We start from the raw sequence: 26638 nt of genomic DNA on the forward strand, positions 1-26638 counted from the left end.
GCTTATCTGCGCCTGAAACGTCCGAAAAAGCAATCATTTAATAATGACAATAACTTTGGAACCATGCATGCTAGAATCATAATTCTTGCTTTTCTAGGTTGGAAATCTTCTGAATTTTCTATATTTAGTGCAGATTTGGTGAAAAAAGCTCAAGTTTTTGAGTTATGCAAGTTTTCATAAAAGTGTGACTTGCAGGCTGGAAAGCCCATTTTTGCACTTCTCTGAGCCTAAAACGTCCGAAAAAGCAATCATTTAATAATGACAATAACTTTTGAACCATGCATGCTAGAATCATAAATCTTGCTTTCCTGGGTTGGAAATCTTCTGAATTTTCTATATTTAGTGCAGATTTGGTGAAAAAAGCTCAACTTTTTGAGTTATGCAAGTTTTCATAAAAGTGTGACTTGCAGGCTGGAAAGCCCATTTTTAAGCTTATCTGCGCCTGAAACGTCCGAAAAAGCAATCATATAATAATGACAATAACTTTTGAACCATGCATGCTAGAATCATAATTCTTGCTTTCCTGGGTTGGAAATCTTCTGAATTTTCTATATTTAGTGCAGATTTGGTGAAAAAAACTCAACTTTTTGAGTTATGCAAGTTTTCATAAAAGTGTGACTTGCAGGCTGGAAAGCCCATTTTTAAGCTTATCTGCGCCTGAAACGTCCGAAAAAGCAATCATTTAATAATGACAATAACTTTGGAACCATGCATGCTAGAATCATAATTCTTGCTTTTCTAGGTTGGAAATCTTCTGAATTTTCTATATTTAGTGCAGATTTGGTGAAAAAAGCTCAACTTTTTGAGTTATGCAAGTTTTCATAAAAGTGTGACTTGCAGGCTGGAAAGCCCATTTTTGCACTTCTCTGAGCCTAAAACGTCCGAAAAAGCAATCATTTAATAATGACAATAACTTTTGAACCATGCATGCTAGAATCATAAATCTTGCTTTCCTGGGTTGGAAATCTTCTGAATTTTCTATATTTAGTGCAGATTTGGTGAAAAAAGCTCAACTTTTTGAGTTATGCAAGTTTTCATAAAAGTGTGACTTGCAGGCTGGAAAGCCCATTTTTAAGCTTATCTGCGCCTGAAACGTCCGAAAAAGCAATCATTTAATAATGACAATAACTTTTGAACCATGCATGCTAGAATCATAATTCTTGCTTTCCTGGGTTGGAAATCTTCTGAATTTTCTATATTTAGTGCAGATTTGGTGAAAAAAGCTCAACTTTTTGAGTTATGCAAGTTTTCATAAAAGTGTGACTTGCAGGCTGGAAAGCCCATTTTTAAGCTTATCTGCGCCTGAAACGTCCGAAAAAGCAATCATTTAATAATGACAATAACTTTGGAACCATGCATGCTAGAATCATAATTCTTGCTTTTCTAGGTTGGAAATCTTCTGAATTTTCTATATTTAGTGCAGATTTGGTGAAAAAAGCTCAAGTTTTTGAGTTATGCAAGTTTTCATAAAAGTGTGACTTGCAGGCTGGAAAGCCCATTTTTGCACTTCTCTGAGCCTAAAACGTCCGAAAAAGCAATCATTTAATAATGACAATAACTTTTGAACCATGCATGCTAGAATCATAAATCTTGCTTTCCTGGGTTGGAAATCTTCTGAATTTTCTATATTTAGTGCAGATTTGGTGAAAAAAGCTCAACTTTTTGAGTTATGCAAGTTTTCATAAAAGTGTGACTTGCAGGCTGGAAAGCCCATTTTTAAGCTTATCTGCGCCTGAAACGTCCGAAAAAGCAATCATTTAATAATGACAATAACTTTTGAACCATGCATGCTAGAATCATAATTCTTGCTTTCCTGGGTTGGAAATCTTCTGAATTTTCTATATTTAGTGCAGATTTGGTGAAAAAAGCTCAACTTTTTGAGTTATGCAAGTTTTCATAAAAGTGTGACTTGCAGGCTGGAAAGCCCATTTTTAAGCTTATCTGCGCCTGAAACGTCCGAAAAAGCAATCATTTAATAATGACAATAACTTTGGAACCATGCATGCTAGAATCATAATTCTTGCTTTTCTAGGTTGGAAATCTTCTGAATTTTCTATATTTAGTGCAGATTTGGTGAAAAAAGCTCAAGTTTTTGAGTTATGCAAGTTTTCATAAAAGTGTGACTTGCAGGCTGGAAAGCCCATTTTTGCACTTCTCTGAGCCTAAAACGTCCGAAAAAGCAATCATTTAATAATGACAATAACTTTTGAACCATGCATGCTAGAATCATAAATCTTGCTTTCCTGGGTTGGAAATCTTCTGAATTTTCTATATTTAGTGCAGATTTGGTGAAAAAAGCTCAACTTTTTGAGTTATGCAAGTTTTCATAAAAGTGTGACTTGCAGGCTGGAAAGCCCATTTTTAAGCTTATCTGCGCCTGAAACGTCCGAAAAAGCAATCATTTAATAATGACAATAACTTTTGAACCATGCATGCTAGAATCATAATTCTTGCTTTCCTGGGTTGGAAATCTTCTGAATTTTCTATATTTAGTGCAGATTTGGTGAAAAAAGCTCAACTTTTTGAGTTATGCAAGTTTTCATAAAAGTGTGACTTGCAGGCTGGAAAGCCCATTTTTAAGCTTATCTGCGCCTGAAACGTCCGAAAAAGCAATCGTTTAATAATGACAATAACTTTGGAACCATGCATGCTAGAATCATAATTCTTGCTTTTCTAGGTTGGAAATCTTCTGAATTTTCTATATTTAGTGCAGATTTGGTGAAAAAAGCTCAAGTTTTTGAGTTATGCAAGTTTTCATAAAAGTGTGACTTGCAGGCTGGAAAGCCCATTTTTGCACTTCTCTGAGCCTAAAACGTCCGAAAAAGCAATCATTTAATAATGACAATAACTTTTGAACCATGCATGCTAGAATCATAAATCTTGCTTTCCTGGGTTGGAAATCTTCTGAATTTTCTATATTTAGTGCAGATTTGGTGAAAAAAGCTCAACTTTTTGAGTTATGCAAGTTTTCATAAAAGTGTGACTTGCAGGCTGGAAAGCCCATTTTTAAGCTTATCTGCGCCTGAAACGTCCGAAAAAGCAATCATTTAATAATGACAATAACTTTTGAACCATGCATGCTAGAATCATAATTCTTGCTTTCCTGGGTTGGAAATCTTCTGAATTTTCTATATTTAGTGCAGATTTGGTGAAAAAAGCTCAACTTTTTGAGTTATGCAAGTTTTCATAAAAGTGTGACTTGCAGGCTGGAAAGCCCATTTTTAAGCTTATCTGCGCCTGAAACGTCCGAAAAAGCAATCATTTAATAATGACAATAACTTTGGAACCATGCATGCTAGAATCATAATTCTTGCTTTTCTAGGTTGGAAATCTTCTGAATTTTCTATATTTAGTGCAGATTTGGTGAAAAAAGCTCAAGTTTTTGAGTTATGCAAGTTTTCATAAAAGTGTGACTTGCAGGCTGGAAAGCCCATTTTTGCACTTCTCTGAGCCTAAAACGTCCGAAAAAGCAATCATTTAATAATGACAATAACTTTTGAACCATGCATGCTAGAATCATAAATCTTGCTTTCCTGGGTTGGAAAGCCTTTATTTGATTGCATAAACGCAACACAATGCTGTGTGCCGTTAAATGTTAGGAGAGGAAGAAATTATTTTTGTTGCACTTTAAGACCTACGGTCTGCTCCACAGTTCGGCTGCCACAGAGATCTTTAAGTTGGGGGTCAGAGCTGGCCCGCTGGCTCCGGTCTTGGTTTCTGGACTTGCCGGAAAGGTTCTTCTTCATATTGCCTGGCAGAAAAGCGGCCAGCCACAGACATTAACAAAAAAAAAAAACACACAAGACAAAATAGACATTAAGAACCACATAATAAGCACATAGATAGCCCCACTCCTATATGATACTTTATTAATAATTTAAAAGTTTTTTGATTACAAGGTGCACTTTAGTACAACACATTAGAAATGCAGCTTCCTCAGGACTTGAAGTGCTTTAGACTCACTTTTAGTGAGGAAGTTGGGGCTGCTGTCATAGCCCCCAAAGGTCTCTGCCCTCCTGGGTAGGATTCCAGAGCTGTTCCCTTCAATTTTCTGTGATGACAGAAAGGCATACCTTGCACCAGATTGGAGCAAATTTTGGAGATCTTCCACTGGTTTGACACAGGGAGAACGTTTTGCTTCACATCTTGCCACAACATGAATTTCACGTTGGGGAATGCGTTTAAGAGTTTACTTAGAGCAGTGCTTTACCATCAGTGATGGTTCCTTTAAGCAACGACTCCCCCAGCTTGAGATCTGAGCCGTCGCCTCTTAAAAGAAGCTTGGAACAGGTAGCTGTGTCCTCCACACCTGGCACAGATTCTGCCATCTTGGCAAAAAGTTGCAGTTTCTCGGAAAGTGCTTGGACAATCACCGCATCCTGCTGGCTCAAACATTCTAGGATAAAAATAGAAATCAATTAACTCGGATTCCTGTACACCTTTTTTTGTTGGGGGGGATTTTGCAAGGTTTATTGTTCTATATTCTTTATCGATTATCGGTCAAATCATAATACACTACAAAGCCAAGAGGCTGAAACACTTGCTCTCAGCCAAGAGGCAGAGTCAAGCTCCCAGCCACAGAGCCACGCAGCAATCAGTGCGAATGCAATTCTAGAGTCATAGCTGGCATCATGAATGGAAAATGATACCCGTAATTAACGTATGATGCAGACTTGTAAAGTCCAGGACCCGTTGAAAGTAATCCAAGGAAACGAAATGTATATTTCCAAAGTTAAGGGTGGGAAAAATATATACCCACTATTGTCCGCTGCGACAAGAGACAGATCTACCGGTAACTCAGCTTTACCCCAAATCCCATTAGCCCGCGTGTGCTCCGCCCTTTCTTTTTGATTCGTCCGTAGAACACATAACAGAATAAATCTCAAAAATAAATACATTACAAAAATATACAGTTGCAAATACATATTATACATGGTTACACATATTTACGAAGAAAGACGGTATACCGAGAGAGTTTTCAAAGCTTTAATAATAATAATAATAATATAACTTTCATCCCAAACCGTGCCTTTGAAAGGTACCAACACTGGTAGTAGGATCACGCTCGCAATGTATCAAACGTGCCTGTTAAAAAAAAAAAACATCCCGTAATTGTGAAATTCACGGAAGATCGTCCTCAACTTCCTCCTCATAACTATCGCCATCAAGGGCGTCTTCCTCATTATCGGAACGTACCTTAACTTTACAGACAATGTATGCTTAAACTTAGAAGTTGCAGTCTTTCTTGGCGCCCATATTCTACTGGTCTTAATCTTACCTTTTATATTCTAGCGCCGCAGGTGGCCGTTAGAAAAATTCCATAAATTGGCCGCTTCACTGGATAAGCCGCAGGGCTGAACATTTGGGAAAAAAGTAACTTTGGAAATATACATTTTGTTTCCTTGGATTACTTTCAACAGGACCCGGACTTTACAAGTCTGCATCATACGTTAATTACGGGTATCATTTTCCATTCATGATGCCGACTGTGGTTCTAGGATTGTGTACTATTGACTTTTGAATTGTGTCGGTAGGAGGTTAGGAGGCTAGGACCTTGACTCAGCCTCTTGGCTGGGAGCAAGTGTCTCGGCCTATTCTTAGAATCATTGAGACCCCACGATGTGATATCTTGCATGGGGCTCCACTCCGATTGAGATTGACCATCATGTTTAGCTTCAACAGAGGACCTTGTTTGCCCAAGTTGCATGGCAATTTCCCCGTGGCCCTTTTCCAGCCTTGTGGAGGTGTACAATTTTGTCTCTGCTGTCTTTGGGCAGCTCTTTGGGTTTCACCATGTTACAAGTTAGTTTTACTGATTGTATGGGGTGGATAGGGTTCTTTATGCAGCTATAAACCTAAAACAGGTGCATCTAATTCAGGATGATACATGGAGTGCAGAAGGACTTCTAATGGGCAAACTAACAGGTATTTTAGGGTCAGAAGATGATACACAGGTGTTCAAATACTTATTTGCAGCTGTATCACACAAATACATTGTTAAAAAATGTGAGTGCTGGATTTTTCTTTTTTTCTCTCACAGTGGACATGCACCTACGATGCAAATGTCAGACCCGTCCATGATTTCTAAGTGGGGGAAATAGCAAAATAGCAGGGTGTTCAAATACTGTTTTCTTCACTGTATATACATGATTCCTTTAAAAAGAGTTGTAATTTCTCTTACTCCCACAAGGTGGTAGCAAAACATTTTTTTCTTTTTAAGAAGGCTCTTGGGTGGACGCCTTTTTACTCTTTGGATGTTTTTTGGCTCAACTCCAAAGCATTTTTTTCAGTTACTTGGATGTCTGTACCTTGAAAATCCTTCAACCTTGATGCCCGATATTCCTCCTCCTCACTGAAGAGCCTCTCTTCATTACGAGGGCAGCTAAGAACAGGACCAAAGTCCGTAATTATCACCATTGGACTACACTTTCACAGCTACATTGGACTAAATGGCTACCTCTCGACAGCTTGCCGTATTTGTGTCATCCAAGTGTTTCTTTCTTCCTTGGAGGCCGTGTGGATCTCGTACATCTCTGGCTCATTGGAGGATGCGCAGATCAGAAACATAGCTCTCTCTGCGTGGGCCACCTCCCGAACAATCAACTTCTGAAGAGAGATGACGGATGGCTTGTTGTCCTAGATGGAATAAAAATCACAAGAAAATGAATCAGGTTATGCTCAAATTAAATTATGTATAAATAAAAGTATTAATTGACTCACCACGGCCGCAAAAACATATCGCTGATCTTTCTCTTGTAGCAGCAGCAACACATCAGAAAGGAGAACTGCAAGAATATCTTTGAGGGGTAAAATAACAGAATGAGTTGAAGAAAAAAAAGTTTCTTCATGGTGTTCCCATCTAACCTTTGAGTCTGCCAGATGCAGCTTTCCAATTGATTGTACCCTCGAGCAGAAGACGTCGTCGACCTTGCGCCAAATCTCCCCTATGAAACACTCGGCCGTCTTTGATTTTGCCAAGCACCTTCGGCTCCATCTTGCTGTGTATTTCTCGAAGGCGACACGTTTTCTCATGAAGGTTGACCAATGAGTCGACTTGAACGATTGTGTCTTTAATCAAGCCTAGTGCACGGGTAAGCTCCATGTGCTCTTCAGTGCCCTCTGGAAAAAAATAAAACAAATAAAACAAACTTTATGTTGAGAATTAGTCATCAACCCAGCCCCAAAAATGATGGGATTCTCACTGCCCAGTCTAAGGGACATTGCCAGATGCACTATTTTCAGATGTACTAACAATTTAGGACAGTCTAGAAGAAATACCTCATAAATATTGCTTATACATCCTAGTATCCTTTACTTTTTAATCTTATTTTCGTTTTTTTTTTAAGTCTTTTATTACATGTTTATCATGTAGTGCAACATCTAATCTTGCTGAGAACAATCTACTGTACATCCTGACCAATGGGAAAAAAAAGACAATTCTATTCTTGTATGAAGAAAATTAATATGACCAGACCTTCAGTGCTGTGCAGGATGCGCTCCACAAGTGCTGGGTATTTGGTGATGCGCTGAGTTACAAGCAGAATACACTCAGGAACTCCTAACCTTCGCACAATGGACAGGTTGCCGATTTTCTGAGACAACAAAAGACAATAACCAAACACAAGGTTAATATTTGGGGATGGGGATTTTTTTAAGGTCCAGAAATGACCTTAAGTGCATTTTCAGTTTTGATGAAATAAAAATGAAATAAAACTGAAACAACACAAGTTTTAGCAATATTAGATTTTCTCAAAGGTTTGTGGGTTTTTTTCCACGCTTTTTTCTTTAGCAGCTTGCTGAACTTTTGCTGCTACTTACATCCTAACATTACGGAGCTGACTCACTAAAGTTTAGTAGCTTCTTTCATAAACACATATTTGTGTTTGTTATTCAATACATTTATGCCTGAAGTAAAATGTCTGGTTTTAAGCGATGTACGGCGAAAGTTTTTGACTATTATTATTTTGCTTTGGAAAATATGAGACAGTGACTCATTTGTTGCATTAGACAGCACCAACTACCGCTAGGGCTGTGTATTGATGAGGTTTTAGCGATTCTGATTCCTTAACGATCCCTGCTTATCGATCCAATTCCTTATCGATTCTCACTGCGGAAAAATAAGCACTATGTGACTACAGATATAGTACAAAGGGTTTTATTAATATAAAAATGATTTAAAGATGGGCTGGTATAGGCAGTAGGACAGGAACATTAAGTTCTGAATAAACAATATTAATCACAATTCAGTAAGAGTTCAACTTAAAGTAATGCAATACCTGAGATCAATTATAAGTCATGTATCCAGTAAGAATATCAGAACATCATGAATGAGAACAAACAATTCTGCGAAAGGAAATTAGAAAATTAACCATTCTTTTTTCTTTAAATTAGCTGGTCAGCTTTGTCAGCAAGGGGGCTAGATCTTTCTGGCGTAATGTGTCTTCAGCTGTGGAAAACACCCTCTGACTTGGGGTAGAGGACGCCTGGACACAAAGATAGGTCGCAGCCAGACCCGACAGCAGCGGCATAGTGTCTCTCTTTTCCCACCACCACTGTGCGGCGTCATTCTTGGTGGGGATGCAGGCCAGGCTTCTGTAGAGCTGGACTTTTTGTTCCACCTTCTCGGCCATGGGCACAGTGGGGACGGTTCCTTGCAGGGACAGAAGCTCAGAGTCTTATTCTTCAAACAGTTCCTCCAAGGCAGTCTTTTTAGAAAACAAACCTCATGTCACGACTAAACTTGGCTAACGTAGCTAGCTAACGTTTGGCTAACGTAGCTAACAGTTAGCAGGCTAGCTACGTCATTTATCTGCTGTGGCTACACTGTCCTTGTGTCGTCGGAGCGCCTCAAACACGGTGCATTCTTTCAGTTTGATGTCATGTTGGCCAGCCAGATGTTTAAGCATGTTGGTGGTCTTACCCCCTTTCGCCGAGTTGGCGTTTTTGCATGTATGGCATACTCCTGCATCGTCTATTTGAGTGAAATACAGCCACACCTTAGAACGTTGACTGCCGGCGACATCTCTGTAGCTGATGATTGGTCGAGCAGCGACAACAAATAGCACGTAGATCGACGTCACCTGATCCTGCATTGGGGTGTGTTTGTTTGCTATGTTCGCACCGCAGCCCTGGCGGGATTGATAGTGCAAGCAAAATTGAATTTTACTACTGATTCCAAGGAATCGTTTGACAGCGGAACAGATTCCAAATTAGAACCGGTTACCGATGCAAGCCCTCATCGTCATCATCATCAGTCATCATTAATCTCTCCCTACATCAGTTTTATTGTCACTATTCACTTTTCTGTCTATTAAAAGCTAAAATACATAAAAAATTATGTACTTACCTTCTGTGTTGTTTCATGACAATTGAATACGTGAAACAGTAAGAATCAGCTTCTAGAACTGGAGTCTCCAATGATGTGCCTCCGGGCACCAGGGTGGCGGCCCCTTAGGATAGCTGAGGTGTCTGACGAACTGTTTTGGAAATTTCTCTCTATTGCTGGGTCATTATGATTTTCTAGTCAACGATTTTTTTTTTTAGTAGTTGACAGAGTATATTTAACCCTACTTCCAATAATTAATCTGCTTATAACATAGTTGCAACATAATAACAACAAGATAAGTTGTGATATTAGAAATGCATATAAAACTAAAAAAAGACCCATGATCCATTAATATGCCTGTCAGATATTTATTATCTTATATTGATTATATAAATATTATTATATTTATTAGTGAGTCAGAGCATTTACTATTTTTTGGTTTTGGCTCCTAATTTTCATTTTAGTGCATTCCTGATTATTTGATATAAAACCCGGAAATTATTTAGTTGTCTCACCCGTATGATGCTGTGGAATCTTTTGTTCGTCTGCATCTGTTCTTTATAGTAACTGACAGCCTCCGTGTGGTGACTGCAAAAATCGCCGTAGCTGTCCTTCATCTTCTCACCTGCGTCACCTGAAAACTGGAAGGTTTTATGGAGCAAATTAGAAACAAAAAAAAAACAACAAAAAACAAAAAATAGAAACGTGTTTGTCTTTTCATGTCCTTTCTTTACTTGTGCAATCAATATGTCAGCTATGCTTTCCACTGTGTAGTTTCCCTTTGCAGGTGAAACAATGCTCTCTCGCCGGCGTTCTTTAAGGCAGGACAAAAAATGTGTGTGCATCTCCAGGATGTTTTCCAAGCGCGGGAAAAGACATTCCAGTCGGCTCAAGTCCATCTGAAGGTTTTCCCTCAACTCTTTGGTGTAAACACGAAGCATTATCTTCAGTGTTCGCACGTGGTGCATTTCCGTCTGCATCAGCTCTGTCAAAGAAATTGACATATGACAATCATTTTTTTCTAAATATTAGCTGTGCCAATAACACATTCTGTGTTGTTTACTAGGGCTGCACGATTTTAAGAAAAAACCTAATTGCGATTTTTTTTCAGACCAGTTTTGCAATTTCGATGCAATTTTCGATTTTAAAAGAAAGGTGCATTATCTGTGCTATTTTTATTTTTTTTATTTTCATAAGTACTTAAACCCTTGAATGCATGACAATGAGTGGAGTCGGTTATTAGTGGGGAAAAGTATAAAAACACTCATGGCATCATATCATACACGTTTTATGAGAAATAAAGTACCTCCTCCAAGCCCTCGCCATCTCTCATATCTCAGACCCCTCCATCCTCTCCATTAAATTTTATATTGCGGCCTTCCCCCCTATAAAACCTATACAGCTGATATGGTTATCAGCATGTAACCTCCCAGGCAATGACTTAGCACAGGGGTCGGGAACCTTTTTGACTCAAAGAGCCATAAAAGCAAAATATATAAATTTTATTTTCGGAAAAAGCCACACCATATATTATAAGACAAATTTACTAAATTGCTAAACCCGCGCCCCAGAAAAAATGCTTAGTCTTCAGCACATTTATTTTTCATAATTTGATAAAAATAAAATAAATTAAAAAAATAAAATAAAAAGAGAATAATGCCATGTCTGAACAGGATTAATAGCTCATGTTTTGAAAGAGATGGAGAAAATTTGCATGCAATCAAATTTGTCTCTGAGCCACAGTTACTCACAGAAAGAGCCATATATGGCTCGTGAGCCATAGGTTCTCGACCCCTGACTTAGCAGAAGAGCAGGCCCAACTAGGCTTTGCCTTTTCACAGCCAACTACCCCGCTTGAACCACAAACACGGCTCGCCATTCTTTGCAGGAGCTGTAAATCCCCACCATCATCATATACCTGAATCATCTCTCTTACCTCTTCCCGCGTCTTGGTTTAAGATTTCATGTGAATCTTACAGAGAATAAATTTAAGTTTACAGCGCCCTCTTCTGGGGAGCTTTGTTAGGTTTGCAGTCTATAAATCCTTGTAAAGAAACGGGGTGGTATGCAATTACACAATCGCACTACGTCACATGGCAATGTCGATTCGATTCTGGTTAAACATGAAGCTCTATTGTCTGCAGTCAGGCCATTTCACATTGACAAACAAGACAATGATTGAGAAATATTTGTTTTCAACACTGCTTCTCACTCTTCGGTTTTGAGTTAATCCAGAAGCTTGACTGTTATTGTAATGACCTAATAGCAGTATGTTTTGTATTGTTTGAGTCAGTTTTAAACAGAGTGCATTCAAACAGACAGACCATAAATGACATCCTGTCTCTTCACAGCCTCTTTTGAGTGTCTCTTAACAAACTGTGGGTCGACTGCCCAACTCCAGGACTCTGCTTCCAGGTCCTGCGCATCACACTCAAGATCAGCTCGCACTGCAGCATAGTGATCATCTGGGAAAAATGAGAAAAAAAATGAGTCTTCTTGTTGTTACATTTTCATGCAAGCAATAATCTGCCAGTGTTGCGATTATGAATGAGAACATATTAATCCACCTAAGTTTTCCAACTTGAATGGTTGTGTTCAGGACAGAGGTCAGGGAACCTTTTGGACCCAAAGAGCCATAAAAGAAAAAACAAAAAAATGTTTTTAAAAGAGCCACACCATTAATATTTTAAGTCAATATTCAACCAAACCAAGAAACCCACTCTCTAGCTAATTCTTCAGTTCCTTTTAATACACTGTGGGATGTTTGATGATTAAATAAAATCTATAAAATTATAATAATAATGCCACAGCCTGTGTCCCATATCAACATATATATAAACCACTTAAAATGTGTCTCCCTCCCGCAGTTGTGAGGCCTCTTTATAAGGTTTCTTAATTCCCTCATGTTGAGGTTTAGAGTTTTTCCTTGCCCGCATGTTGGTTTTAGATGAGGGGATGGTGTAATTGTGGCCTGTGCAGTCCTGAGACATTTTGTGATTAATGGCCATACAAATAAATGTGACTTGACTAGACAGCCTCTTTAGAGTGTATAGGCTCATTATAATTATTTGTCCTAAATACTGATTTCAAAACAAGGTGCAAGCAAAGTTATTTTTGTAAAAATGTCAGAAAATACAGCAAACAAGGATACCAGTTTATCTAATTTTAGATTAGAAGGCTCTGTGCAAGAAAAAAAGTGTACACGCCCTCTTTATAGGTCCGCCCATTCCTACCACTCATCCAATCAAATTACCCCTGGTGCTTTGTTACGGCTTATAGGTAAGGAGTTGGTTTTCGGTCAAAGTTGGATCTGTAGCTTTTCGTCATAAAGTGTCTCAAAGATGAACATAGATTGTTGTAATGAGCTTCCAAAAAGATAACTTATTTAGTGTTTTACAGCCACATCAGAGTCTGTTAACTGTTGTTAATATTGTGTCCTAAATATGCTAGACCAAACCCTTTACGGTTCAATATTGTCTTGGCATCACATGTGCAGCAGTCGGCTCTACATTTAACAATATATGAATTAGTTGTACACGTTTCATTTTGTCCCTGAGGCCATATATAGTCAATGAAAAAGCCATATATGGCTTGCGAGCCATATGTACTTAACGAGAGAGCCATATATGGATCGCGGGCCATATGTACTTAATGAGAGAGCCATATATGGATCACGAGCCCTATGTATTGAACGAAAGAGCCATAAAAGGTTCGAGAGCCATATTTACTCAACGAAAGAGCCATATAAGGTTCGAGAGCCATATTTACTCAACGAAAGAGCCATATAAGGTTCAAGAGCCATATTTACTCAACGAAAGAGCCATATAAGGTTCGAGAGCCATATATACTCAATGAAAGAGCCATAGGTTCGCGAGCCATATTTACTCAATGAAAGAGCCACATATGGTCCGCGAGTCATATTTACTCAATGAAAGACCCATATATGGTCCGCAAGGCATATTTACTCAATGAAAGAGCCATAGGTTCCCGATTAGACCTTTCATTTTGTGATTACTTGTGCTTGATACGCATTCAAGGTATCGGCTTGTCTATGCAAACACAGAGTGTCCCTTGTCTGGATAATTTTGTGTTGCAAATTCTGGAAAATATAGTCAGTACGGAATGAAACATACAGACTCCAGCTTACTCGCTAAAAGAGCCTCATGTGTATTGGTCGATTTCTTCAGGACATTTCCATTTTATTTTCTGTAACTAAGGTGAAAATCTACCTATAACTAGTGGATGCCAACAGTTTTATCTATCAATATATATAGGCTGTTTTTGGCTACCCACGTATAACCACATCTTGTGACCACAGGGGACACAGGGGCTCACTTTAGGGGCAAGCAAGCGCAGTACTTTGTTGAACTTGGTGAGAGTCACATGAATTAAATGCTCCTTTATATAATGTCAAAAGATAAATGCGTAAAAAAAACGTCTATTTGTCTCGTGACCTCGCCCTTGTCATCGGAATATTCGCAAACGGCATGTTAATGAGGTTATTCGTTTATCTCTAGTCATAAAACCAATTCATTTGGATTGCTCCAGAAATCCAATATTCTGCTTCCAATAGGATTATTGCCTGAATGTAAGCATTTAAAAGATGAGTCGTTACTCCAAACAGTCAGCAAATAGGCAAATCTAATCCCTTTTTCATAAAATGTGCCATAAAACGTATTTATTTTTCAAAAAAAAAAAAAAAAAGGTGAATGTTTTTCAGTCACACAATAAACGAAATAAAGTCAACAAACCTTCAACTATGATGGACTCAGTCATGGAGGGAACGAGGGAAACAGTGTCATCATTGTAGCGCTTTAATCGAAAAGTGTCAGTTTCATCCATCCCCCCGGGAGAGATCTGCGTACATAAAAAGAAGGTTTACAGTCTAAAAAAAGACCCCAATTAATATTCTGATGACAATAATAATAATCCAAGTACGGGACCCTGAGGTGTGGTGGCGCAGGCTGTGGCTGAGGTATGATGCGGGCAGTCCGGGAAATTTTTGTGTTACAGTGGCCTGGGTACTTGTTCCTCGAGGAAACACAGTAATACCAGGAGCTGCAGGAAAAGTTGTGTGGCCATTGAGGCTCTGTGATGAAGTTGTGCCCGACTGTTCCTGCTCTCGATGCCGGCTTTTATTGCTAGAGGCCAAATACACATAATACAAATGTTAGTAACGAAAGGTTTAGGAGATCATCAGGAAAGAAGTCAAAGACAACAAAGTTGTACCCACTGCTCATCAATGTTTGTTAAGACTTTGGGGATTTATTGCTGTGCATGCGTTAAATAATCTGTAGGGACTTCCTTAATTGTTTACTGTAGAACATTTAATATAAGGCTGCGTCAAATTGACCTGAGCCATCTCTCAGTTATGCATAATATCAGATGCAAACGACCCGGACAAGCCTCACCCTACCTTAATCTTACAGTTTTTTCTTCTCCCTCTTATTCAACCATGTGAGAAGTGGTGATAAATGAAAATAAATTGACTTATACTTGGGCAGCACGGCAGGGCAGTGGTTAGCGAGTGTGCGGCACAGTTCTGAGGTCATGGGTTCAAATCCAGCTACCAATCTTCCTGTGCAGAGTTTGCATGTTCTCCCCGTGCTTGCCTGGGTTTCCTCCGGGCACTCCGGTTTCCTCCCACATTCCAAAAACATGCATGTCAGGTTAATTGGCTGGTCCAAATTGTCCCTAGGTGTGAATGCGCGAGCAAATTGTCTGTCCCTGTGTGCCCTGCAACTGGCTGGCAACCAGTTCAGGGTGTTCCCTGCCCACTGCCCGAAGATGGCTGGGATGGGCTCCAGCACCCCCGCGACCCTACTGAGGATAAGCGGTGCAGATAATGGATGGATGGATGGATGAATTATACTCCCGGGCCACGCGACGGAGCGAGTTCGGCGGACACGGCGTCACCCTAATAAGGATAAGCGGTGTAGATAATGAGATGAGATGAGGTGTTTTTTGTTCTTTTTGAAGGGTCGTCGCTACTTCGCAGATTTTCAATTTTTGCGGGTGGTTTCGGTCCCCATTAACCGGGTCTAAAAAAAAATAATAATTAAAAAAAAAATTTATTTTTTTTTTTGGAAGGTGCGCCGCTACTTCGCGGATTTTCAGTTATCGCGGGTGGTTTTAGTCCCCATTAACCGCGTTAAACGAGGTCTTACTGTACCTGGGATCTACTGTAGGGAAAAAAAATAATAACATTGTTCGTGAGCTGAAAAATAACGAAACAACGTAAATTTGGTACTTAGCTACACATTCTGAGTGTAGGTCAAACAAATCCACTCATTACTATAAAACCTTCGACTTCAGCTAGGTCATACCTCTGGATTCTTTGCAAATCAACTGAAATACTGAAAGCCTTTTATGATTTTAATTTTGCCGATGATGGATTAGAGCCAACGGTATAAATTTTCATGATATGGTAAAACGGTATATTTAAGTCTTCACATGTTGGACATTTTTCTTTATTGTAATTGTAGTACAGAAAAAAAGAAAAATAGATATTACAATATTATAATTTTCTGAGACAGTCCTGCATTTGTCCCAGGTTTTATGGACTGTATTGAAGCTAGAGAGTAAAAAAAAGGATGAGGGGGGGAAAAAACTGAGAAAATGGACAATATATATCGATATATCCTGATTTAAACCATGTGATAATTTCTGAAATAACTGTTGAAATTCTTGATAGAAGATGCGTCCAAAGTTATTTCGGGAATGGGTGTCCTATAAGCAAGCCCGTGGCTTCCACCAGTCTTCCATTGTTTCTTTTCAGGTGATTTAATATAGTGATGTTATCATGCGACAAGCCTTAAAAGCGAATGTGAATGTGAAATAAAAAAAAAAAAACGTATGAAGCGTTTCTGGCCAATCTTAATGAAAAGTCAACACAAGACGGCTTCTGAATAAGTCTCAGCAGCAGTCATTACCTGAACTTTTATAAATTGCTCTTGTAATACTCAACCAGCATGCGTTGAATTTATAGATTATTCATTTAGTTTAGCTGAAAAAAACAAAACTAATATTAACATCAGTGTCTTTGGATCAGTTTTAGTCCTTCTGAGTAGATTCAACAGCAACATGGAACACCCAGATTGAGAAAGTTAATATTGTTATTCCAGGAAGGTAGAGAAAATACTCGAGTCTCCAGTTAACTATAGCAACATTATCTTGAACAGAATCCCCACAACAGATAAACAATTTAAAAAGAAAAACAAAGATAAAGAGACCGTGGGAATTTAGAGGTAAGCTGTGCCACACAAAAAAACATTGAGACATAAATTTCAGCGTCACCCATGACAAGCCCAAAACGTAAACTAATTCACTTCAGGAAGATGAAGAGGACAGTACACAAATTACTACGACGGGAATTCCAGTTGCTCCAAGATTAGCAAAGCATAAGTGAGGACAGGCTGTTTTTTTCTTTTTGCTGATATCACAGCTCTTATCAGCACACAGACCACTAGTTTTTGCATACTTAGATGACCCACGCAGGAAGCTCAACTGGCTAAATAAAAAAATTGAAACAATAAATCTGTCACTTTTAAATATAAAAAGACCCATGTAGATGTGTTGGCTCATTTACTACGAAAAATTGCTTAAAGCCAACCAAAAAGTTAAATTGTATATTTGATTAACATGAAGGAAAAATTTGCTACAAAAGTAAAGTTTTTCAAGAAATGGCAACAAGAGGAAAAAAAGTTGACCATTGTCATCTTTACCTACTTAGGTGGGCTCAACAGCTCTCGACATAAGGAATCCCTTTTTATGAGCGAAACTTCACTGTGATGACATTTGAAAGATTTTTCTTTCTTTCATTTTCCTTTAATAAGGTAAATGAAACGTTCCAGGTCTGAAGGAAAAGCCGCAACAAAAACGGCATGCAAGTCCTAACTTATTAGCGTTTTTTTTCCAATTTAAAAGTAACGCACATAAATGTTTAGCATGTGCCAAAGTCCAAGTGAGACAGTAGACCGTGGGATATGGCGTCCCCGCCTTACACCTTTAAAGTCGCCAATATATGTTTTTCGGCCCCTTGTTACAGCATTTTCACAACTATGCGATATGTGTTGCATTAGGGCTACACAATGAACCGAATATCTAATCGTTATCACCGTAATGTAGTGCGATAAGCTAACTGCAAAACACAGTGGTTTTTTTCAGAGATTCATAGTTACAGTTTATATTCTAGTGATGGAGTGTTTGGCCAACAAGAATTGTCACATTTCATGGTTTTAACAGCGCCAGGCAATGAGAAGCAGGTTTTAATGGAGGTCACCATAAAGCAGGGGTCGGGAATCTTTTTGACTCAAAGAGCCATAAAAGCAAAAAATATTAATTTTATTTTGGGAAAGAGCCACACCATATATTATGAGACAAATTTACTAAATTGCTAAACCCGCGCCCCAGACAAAAGCTTAGTCTTCAGCACATTTATTTTTCATGATTTGATAAAAATTATGAAAAGAGAATAATGCCAGAGCCCCTGTCCCAAAATCAACAAACATACCACTTTAAACTTGTCTCTTTCTTGCAATTACTCAAGATCGGTTAAACTCCTTTTGACCCTTTTTTTCATACATATTGGTTTCAAAACCAGATGCAAGCAGTTATTGTGTAAAAACGTCACAACATTCTGCAAATAGGGAGCCTGATGAGCTCACTTTTGGCGCAGACGGCGTAGGGCGAGAGATAGGAGGGAGTGCTTGCACTTTTTGCATAGCTCCACCCATCCCTCCCACTCACCCAATCAAATGACTAAGTTCTCTTCCGGTGTTTTGGCGTATTTACAGTTCTGTGGATTCATCATAAGCTATCTGAACACTGAACACAGATTGTATAGTGAACTTTTATATAAAGGATTCTTTAGCGTTGTACAGCCAAAACGAGGTTTTTTCCCCCCCTTTTTTTGTGTGACACCTTGACTGTAAATTGTAGTGAAAAACGTGCCCTATATATACTGCGAAGTAATACCATATTATTTAGCTTTGGTTTGGCTTTGCGTGAACCTGAACAGGATAGACAACTCAACTTTTGAACAAGATGGAGAAATTTTGCATGCAATCAAATTTGTCTCTGAGCCACAGATACTCATAGAAAGAGCCATATATGGCTCGCAAGCCATAGGTTCCCGACCCCTGCCATAAAGTGAGGCAAAGTTTGCAAGACATGTTTGCACGACTTGCTGGTGTAAGCTGCCAGTCAGTCAAACAGCCCTTGCATAAATGGCCACCAAAACAAAAACCACAGCTCGTAGCTTTAGAGGCTCGTTACATTGAAAATAAATTCATTTAATTAAATTGGACGCTGAGGAAAGACAGAAAAGCGCAAAGAAAAGCTGATAACCAGTAGGTGCTGCCTGGGTTTGTATTGCGTCCGGGAATTGGCGACCGTGGCTAGTCACCAACAGACGACTTGGAGCTACTACTCGTGGAAACCCACTACCTTTGTGACTCTGGTATTTTAATTATCACAAAGACCTTGCAGAAGTCACTGTTACCAGTTACTAGCGTGTAGGTAGCTAACCATCCGCTCACTAAATCTCTTTCTTACACTGAAAGGAGAAGCCCTCCAATTTTGTTGTCCTTTTGTATACTGACAATAAAGACAATTTATTTAATTGCAATTCTGTTTTTATTTGTGGATCAATAGTTGTTATTTTATTACAGTCGTATACTCTCAGTCTCTAAGGACGTCATCTTGAGGTAAGTTTGCATGTCGCTATGTTTAAGTTCTCCCTAAAAACAAAATGAGCACAGAAATGCACTTTTCTTTTGAAATTGAAAATCCCATCAAAATTGCAATACAGGTCTGAAAAAAAAAATCGCAAGTAGGTTTTTGTCCAAAATCGTGCAGCTCTAAACAAGTCGCCGATACAATACCTCTATTATATTGTATTTATTTACGATTGGTGCAAAGGCTTGCAGTGATGTTAAAGGAACAAAAACCTGATAACTCGAGGAACGAGTACCCAGGCCACTCTAACACTAAACTTTACCGGACTGCCTGCATCACACCTCAACCATAGCCTACACCGCCACAGAAGCTAAGGGTCCCGTGCTTGGAATATTTTTATTGTGATCAGAATATTAACAGATAAGAAAAGTGAGGAATCAGACCGGAACTACACGACAGGAGTTGGTCAATGACATGAAGGGAGCTGGGCCCTCCGTTTCCAAGGTTACTGTAGATAATACACTAAGATGTCATGATTTGAAATCATGGATGGCATGAAAAGTTCCCCTCCTTAAACCAGCACATCTCAAGGCTCCTGGTACCTTAAGTCATGTGAGAACGTTTTGCGGTCAGATGAGACCAAAATAGAACTTTTCGGTAATGATTCAACTAAGTGTGTTTGGGGGGAGAAGAATGAATAGTACAATCCGAAGAATACCACCCCTACTGCGATGCATGGAGGTGGTAGCATCATGCTTCGGGGGTGTTTTACTGCACATGGGACAGGACGAGTGCACGGCAATAAAGAGAGAATGACTGGGGCCGTCTATCGTGAGATGTTGGGGGACAACCTCCTTCCCTCAGTCAGAGCATTGAACATGGGTCGTGGCTGGGTCTTCCAACACGACAACGACCCGAAGCACACAGCCAGGAAAACTAAGGAGTAAGAAGCATAGCAAGGTTTTAGGATGGCTAAGCCAGTCTCCAGGCCTGAACCCAATCGAAAATCTTTGGAGGGAACTCAAACGCCGTGTTTCTCAGCGACAGCCCAGAAACCTGACTGATCTCAAGAAGATCATTCCTGCAAAGTATGCAAACCTGGTGAAAGACTACAGGAAAACGTTTGACATTCATTTTACTGACTGTTGAAATACTTATTTGTAGCTATATAACACAAATAAAGCGGAGTCCCCCCACAGAACCAAGTTAAAAATTACAAATACATCTCTCTGAGTTAAAAACTTTATGCTAACTCATAATGCTAACAACTCAGCGCTACCGGTTCTCTACCAACATCTGCCAGATCAATCACAACTCTTACAATTGCCACGGGAATTGTTTAGTTACTATATCTATCTTCTGACAAAAAAGTTTGTCGGGTAACTCCTCCCAGAGCTTTTGGACTAGCCCAACGATTCATATACCCAAAATTCCGGCCCGGGACTCTTGAGCGACAATATGGATAAGCGATACGGCGGGGCCCCGGAGACCAAAAAGAGTCCCCATCCGGACTAATGTATTTTGAGAATCTCCCATCCGGAATACATTGGCCCATTCAATTCAATGGGTAGCCTTGGAAACGAGGGCTTTGCCAGAGGTAGTAATCAGGGACTGTCCAGGGTGGCTTGAGGGGGCCCGACCTACATTACCTTTAACCATGGGTAAATGATGAATTCCAAAGTATTCGCGCAAGCAAGCTGTAACACTGTCGGCAAAGGGTTGGTCTGGCACAGCCAGCCCAAGTATTAGCGCAAACTAGCTGTAAACACTGTCGGCAATGCTAACTTATTCATAGTAAAAAATTTTGGTAATGGCTATATTTTAACAACTTAATATTTACAAATTATGCTAATGGACTCATGTTAATGAGTTATGCTAACGGGTACATGCTAAAAAGTGATGCTAACGGCTAAATGCTAACTTCTTCATGCTAAAAATTTTTGGTAATGGCAATATTTTGAAGACTTCATATTTACAAAGTATGCTAACGGATACATGTTGATGAGTTATGATAATGGGTACATGCTAAAAGGTGATGCTAACGGCTAAATGCTAACATATTCATGCTAAAATTTTTTGGCAATGGCTATATTCTAACGACTTCATATTTACAAATTATGCTAATGGACTCATGTTGATGAGTTATGCTAATTGGTACATGCTAAAAAGTGATGCTAACGGCTAAATGCTAACGTCTTCATGCAAAAAAGTTTTGGTAATGGAAATATTGTAACGACTTCATATTTACAAATTATGCTAGTGGACTCATGTTGATGAGTTATGCTAACGGATACATGCTAAAAAGTGATGCTAAGGGCTAATTGCTAACTTTTTCATGCTGAAAAATTATTCTAATGCTAACATGCTAACGACTCAGCAAATTGAATGGGCTAAATGCAGTCCGGATGGGCCAATTCAAATAGAATGGCTCATTCCTTTCGAACATGTACATTTTAAATTTTGTAATGTGTAATAACAGTGATATTACTATGTTTTTACTAAGAATGTGATTTTTAGACCTCCACAAGGCATATCCTTGTTGCTAACGGTTGTGGGCCGATCTCAAATGAACTTGCCAGTACCGGGGGTGTGTGGGGGGGCGAAGAAATTACAAATACATTTCCTGAGTTAAAAACTTTACTCATAATGCTAACAACCAGGGTTATATATACATCCCGGGATCATCTTCCAGATCAATCACAATTACAATTGTCTAGTTTCTTTTAGTGTTTCTGAATGCCTATATGTTGCACTTTTGAATCACCTTGCCATTGTTTCATGTTTGTGATCTGAGTTTTTTCTACAGAATGAAATGTCTGAGTGAGGGCTTTCCTGAAACTGGTGATTTCCTACAATTTGCTAGGGGTTGTATATTGGAAGTATGTTGCTCCTAATGTCATTTCACTGTTGTTATGATGCACCTGTAACTTTAGCCCAGTCTACAAGCACTACCATATAAATATTTGCCTATCCATGATAATATTCTTTTTTCCCCTTACAGTATTTTATTGCATGTTATCCTGGAGTACCACTTCCAATCTCATTATAAACACTGTATACTACAAGTTTTAATCAATGATGACAAGTGCAATTTTAGTCCAACCTAAATACAAATTGATTGACTACGGTTAAACTGCCAACAAATATAATCAAATATATTTCTAAATTGTTAGTTATAGAGAAATATGTGAAGTAATTCATTACAAGCTGATTTAGTATCAATATAAAGGAAAACGGCAACAAACACCTATTGATCTTCAAGCTGATAAAGTTGCCAAGAACACTAATGACACAAAAATGACTAAGGAATACTTTGACAAAAGCAACTCCAACAGTAACTTTGTTGACACGAGTCCAGATTAAATATAAAAAAATATGTTTGCTGCAAAAATTGAATTGCTTTTGAGATAGCTAGTTTGCTTGCAATAAAATACTAAACAAGAATAGAGTACTAGTGTTATTGGTTACTGGGAGCAGTAACTGTCAAGATTTGGGTATTGGTAGGAATGTCATGAATATGACATATTCATCGAATTGTGAATATTTCCCATATTTGCGAATAGTTTTCAAATTCCCGATTAGTCTTTTTTTCTCTCCACCTTTTGTTACCACCCTTGAATGAAATGAATACTGTAGACATTAACGTGCAGCGACGCACACATGGAAGTAGACAACACTGGTTCTCTGTGTGTGGTTTTCACTACCCGGTCTGTTTTTAACATCACTTCAGTATTTTGGACACATTTTTTATTTACACCGAACAACAGCACTAATCCCTGAAATACCGAAGAAGTGGTCTGTTGTTTTAATAAAAGGAACAGAAAGTTGAGTTAATAATGATTTCTTGACTATTAATTAAATTTCTCTTCTTTATTAAGGTGTCCAATGATATCTATTAGTATCATGGTTGGTTGGTTCCCTCAACCCTAAGGTCGTAGTAAGGACACCATTAACTGCGGTGTGTCTTTGGCAAGCACAGCCTGGTAGAGCCCACGCAGAAGGGGAAAAATTGCCAACATATCGGTCACTTTTGACAATTTGCGTGACAATTAATCATATCCAGAAATTCTTAATCATAACAGTAAGTATCGGTATCATAAGTATCGGTCTGTCAAATGTTTGTGTCAAACATGCTCACCGCAAACCTGTCATCTTGGCAAAGAGCTGGACAGCCTAACAACAGTAGCTGAAAGACGAGCACTGAAAAAGCTGAGGTCAATCATGGACAATCCATCGCATCCACTACACAGCATTATCTCCAGACAGAAGAGCAGTTTCAGCGACAGACTGCTGCCACTGTCTTGTACTACGGACAGACTGAAGAGATCTTTTCTTCCTCATGCCATGAGGCTCTTTAACTCCACCCGGCAGAGTAAAGGCCCACATTAAACCACACCACCTACATTGGATATTACCGAATCTTACTGCAATATGTATTCTGTGTAGCACTATTTAGTTACTCTATATAACACGCTACAGTGGGCATTTGCACGTCACACTGGGTATTTGTATATTGTATTCTTTTGGCTTTATTATTGTACTGTTCTCAGCTCAGGGATGCTGCTGGAAATGTGAATTTCCCTTCGGGGATGAATAATGTATCTATCTATCTATCTATCTTATACGTTTCAAATTGTGTACACTGTAAAGCCATTTTTGTACGGATTTTATTAACTCTTGCCTTGCCCATTTGAGCTCTAATTTGGATCATCTCGGTGACTGGTAACAATGGTAAATGATCTGCATTTATATAGCGCTTTTCACGGAGGAACCTGCAGACGACAACATCATTATAGATTGCTCAAACTGTTCGTGATATTCTGCGTGTTAGAAAGATTTATAATCACTTAATAAGGGAAGCAATTGGATGAGGTTGACTGAGGCGTGTTCAGGAGAGTAATCAGACATGTAGTCGCTTGTTAATCGCTTGCCGCGCACTGCTGAACGTTTTGTAATCGCTCACTGTGATTGCCTTACTGATCCAAAATGGCCGACGACAGTACAATGGATTTCGTTCTACAGCTTGCTTTGAGCGAGTTGGCTTATATGAGCGACAGTTCGCATATTGACACAGTTAAGGTTATCCTAAACGCAGTGGAAGGGTCATACCTGTCTTGCATTGTTCACAAACATTACCAGGCAATGTAAGACGATATATTACATCGCCAACAGCACTCGTCAGGGTGAGATCCTCCATCTTCTGCACTGTCGACGCCATGTTGGAAATCAAAGTAAGCGGTCTTTCTCCCGTGATTACTCGGGCACGCGAGCGCTCAATAATCATTGGCCGTTCAGAAGCTAGCGATAGCTAGCGATAGCAATCGCTCACTCTCCTGAACACGCCTCCGGTGTGTCAGATTTTTCCCCCATTTTAAAAGTAAACACTGATTATGTAAACAAATGAGAAAGTAATGTTCTTTAATTTAGATTCATGTAAAATATAAGGTGTGTATTTATGAATACAATTTGATTGTGTAAGTTTGAATTACCAACAAATATCATCAATTATGATTAGCATATTGATATTTCTATAGACAGACATGCACTAAGGAATTGCAAGGAGCTTTAGTATAAAAATAAAAGCAAGCTAACAAAGCTGCCGAGAACGCAAACACTAAAAGTTGAAACAAAAACGACAACAAGGGAGATTTGTCGAAAGTATCCTCACTCGTGAGGTTATTAAGAGTAATCAGACAATTTAATTTTTAATGTAATAACTTTGCTTTATAATTTAATTTACTCTCTGGAACGCGAAATAGCTGGCAACAAGTTGCTATCGCTAGCTAGCATTGCCGACAAGAAAACGACGAACAGTGTTTTTTTTTATTTTTTTCAACTTGAACAGTCACCTTAGTACGAACACAACGCGGACTTAAAAGTTAAAATAAAATAAATAAAACAAAGTTCCAACTGAATGGGAAGCGGTCATCAAAGCCTATTGAAAGAAAAACAAGAGGAAGGATCCACCTGATCCTTTTTACGGCGGCCGCTTCTTACCGTTACGAACACGGAGACTCCGGTACGGTTCTGTCGGTTTCCTCCGAAACGACACCAGTTGGTAGATTGAATACCCGTATTTTTGGACCAATTTGTGTTTTGGTGGTATGTTGTTGCGCTTCGGAGGTTCTGCCCCCTTCGGCACAGACAACTGGGCAAAAACGATTAAATTCCACAGGCAGGTTCAGGACCCGAACCGCAAGTCCGCTCCAGTTAAAGGGACATTACGCTACCTTTTTTTTCCCTCCGCCAAAACCTCTCAGAAATGAAATAAACGAACGAACAATGAGACAAACAAATAAAAAAAATCAACTGGAAACAATTTTTTGAAAACTAAATTTAATTGTTGTAGATTTATCGTATTTTAATAAGTTACAATTTATTTTTCAGTTGATTTCTAAGGAAAGCCAAAAGTGCCACAAAGTAAATATAATAATGTTTAAAGAATTTAAGTATCCCTAAAAAAACAATAACAAAAATACAAAACAAAACAAAAAAACATTTCATTTTTATGTTTCTTTTTAAAAGGTGAAAAAAATGATATAATTTAAACTTATTGTTTCAAATGTTCATTTGTCCTTTTGGAAGGCCAAGAGGGAAAAAATAAAATGACGTTTAATTAGATATCAATTTTACTAAAACAAGCAACTATGTAATGCTCTCACACTTCCTTGCTTCAAGTAAAACAAAGTTTGAAAAGAATGCATGTAAAAAATGAAACATGTTTTGGGATATATCATGTCAAAAGTTTACTTGTATGTTATGGAATCTAGAGAGGGACAAAATTATATAAATGATATGATTTGGGCTAACTTGTGTTCTACCGAAGCCCAAGAATGCCAAAATAAAATGACATTTAAATAAATGTTACTAAAACCTGGCAATCATGTAATGCTTTGGGGCGGCAGTAGCTCAGGAGGTACAGCGCTCGTGTTGGGATCAAGGGATCCCAGTTCGAATCCCGGCTTGTCCGTGTTACATGTCGAAGTGTCCTTGGGTAAGACACTGAACCCCTAACATCCCCAATAAGCAGGTTAGTGTCTTACATGGCTGCAATACAAGGCCGCTATTGGGAAATGTGAAGCACACTGTAAAGCGCTTTGGGAAGTCATTGACTTGAAAAGCGCTATATAAATGCAGATTATTTCAGATCATTTCATTTGCTTTCATCCCAAGTTTCAATTTTTTAAAAGTTTTAAATAAAATATTGAAAAAAGATTTATCTCAGTATTTATCATGTCAAAAGTTTACTTGTATGTTATGGAAGCCCGAGAGGGATAAAATGATTATAATATATATATATATATATATATATATATATATAATTATTTTATCCCCAATGAACAATATATATGCTGTTTTGCGAAAAGTTTGAGCACCCAGATTTGTGTCATTCGCAATCGAAACATCTCAATGAGCCCGCTAGTCATTAATCAACAGATGGTTCCCTCTGAGACCCCGTTTTTCTCTTGTGATTGGTTACTGCGCATTTTTTGGAGATTCCGTGTTGTAGACTTTAAATTTGTTGAGCATAAAAAGTTGAAATTGTTTTGTATTTTATCTTTGATGTAGATTTATAAATATAGTAATTCTATTTTCTTATGTTTTTCAGTGTTAATGTGTTTATACAAAAATTTA

General features: G+C 38.6%; 1 protein-coding gene across 4 annotated transcripts; it reads right to left on the reverse strand.

The window, feature by feature from the left end:
- Positions 1-3511: 3511 nt before the first annotated feature.
- LOC148345282 (rho guanine nucleotide exchange factor 18-like) lies at positions 3512-25226 on the reverse strand. Of its 4 annotated transcripts, none has more exons than XM_088325905.1 (14): positions 25001-25224; positions 14269-14466; positions 14077-14182; positions 11650-11790; positions 10060-10310; positions 9841-9966; positions 7475-7592; positions 6865-7119; positions 6721-6797; positions 6458-6636; positions 6309-6382; positions 4211-4396; positions 3964-4110; positions 3512-3751 (listed from the first exon to the last, which is right to left on the reverse strand). In XM_088325905.1, exons 3-14 carry the CDS (start codon positions 14165-14167, stop codon positions 3612-3614), a joined length of 1785 nt encoding a protein of 594 aa, XP_088182031.1. In that variant the 5' UTR covers positions 14168-14182; positions 14269-14466; positions 25001-25224; the 3' UTR covers positions 3512-3611. The 4 variants fall into 4 exon arrangements, with proteins under 4 accessions (XP_088182031.1, XP_088182032.1, XP_088182033.1 ...); XM_088325906.1 differs by lacking the exon at positions 25001-25224 and adding an exon at positions 24113-24254; XM_088325907.1 differs by lacking the exon at positions 11650-11790 and having other exon boundaries at positions 25001-25226.
- Between the last annotated feature and the right edge of the window lie 1412 nt (positions 25227-26638).

This window comes from Urocampus carinirostris, unplaced genomic scaffold, assembly GCF_059441175.1.
Source record: "Urocampus carinirostris isolate Australia breed hairy pipefish unplaced genomic scaffold, RoL_Ucar_1.0 HiC_scaffold_59, whole genome shotgun sequence".
Classification (NCBI taxonomy): domain Eukaryota; kingdom Metazoa; phylum Chordata; class Actinopteri; order Syngnathiformes; family Syngnathidae; genus Urocampus; species Urocampus carinirostris.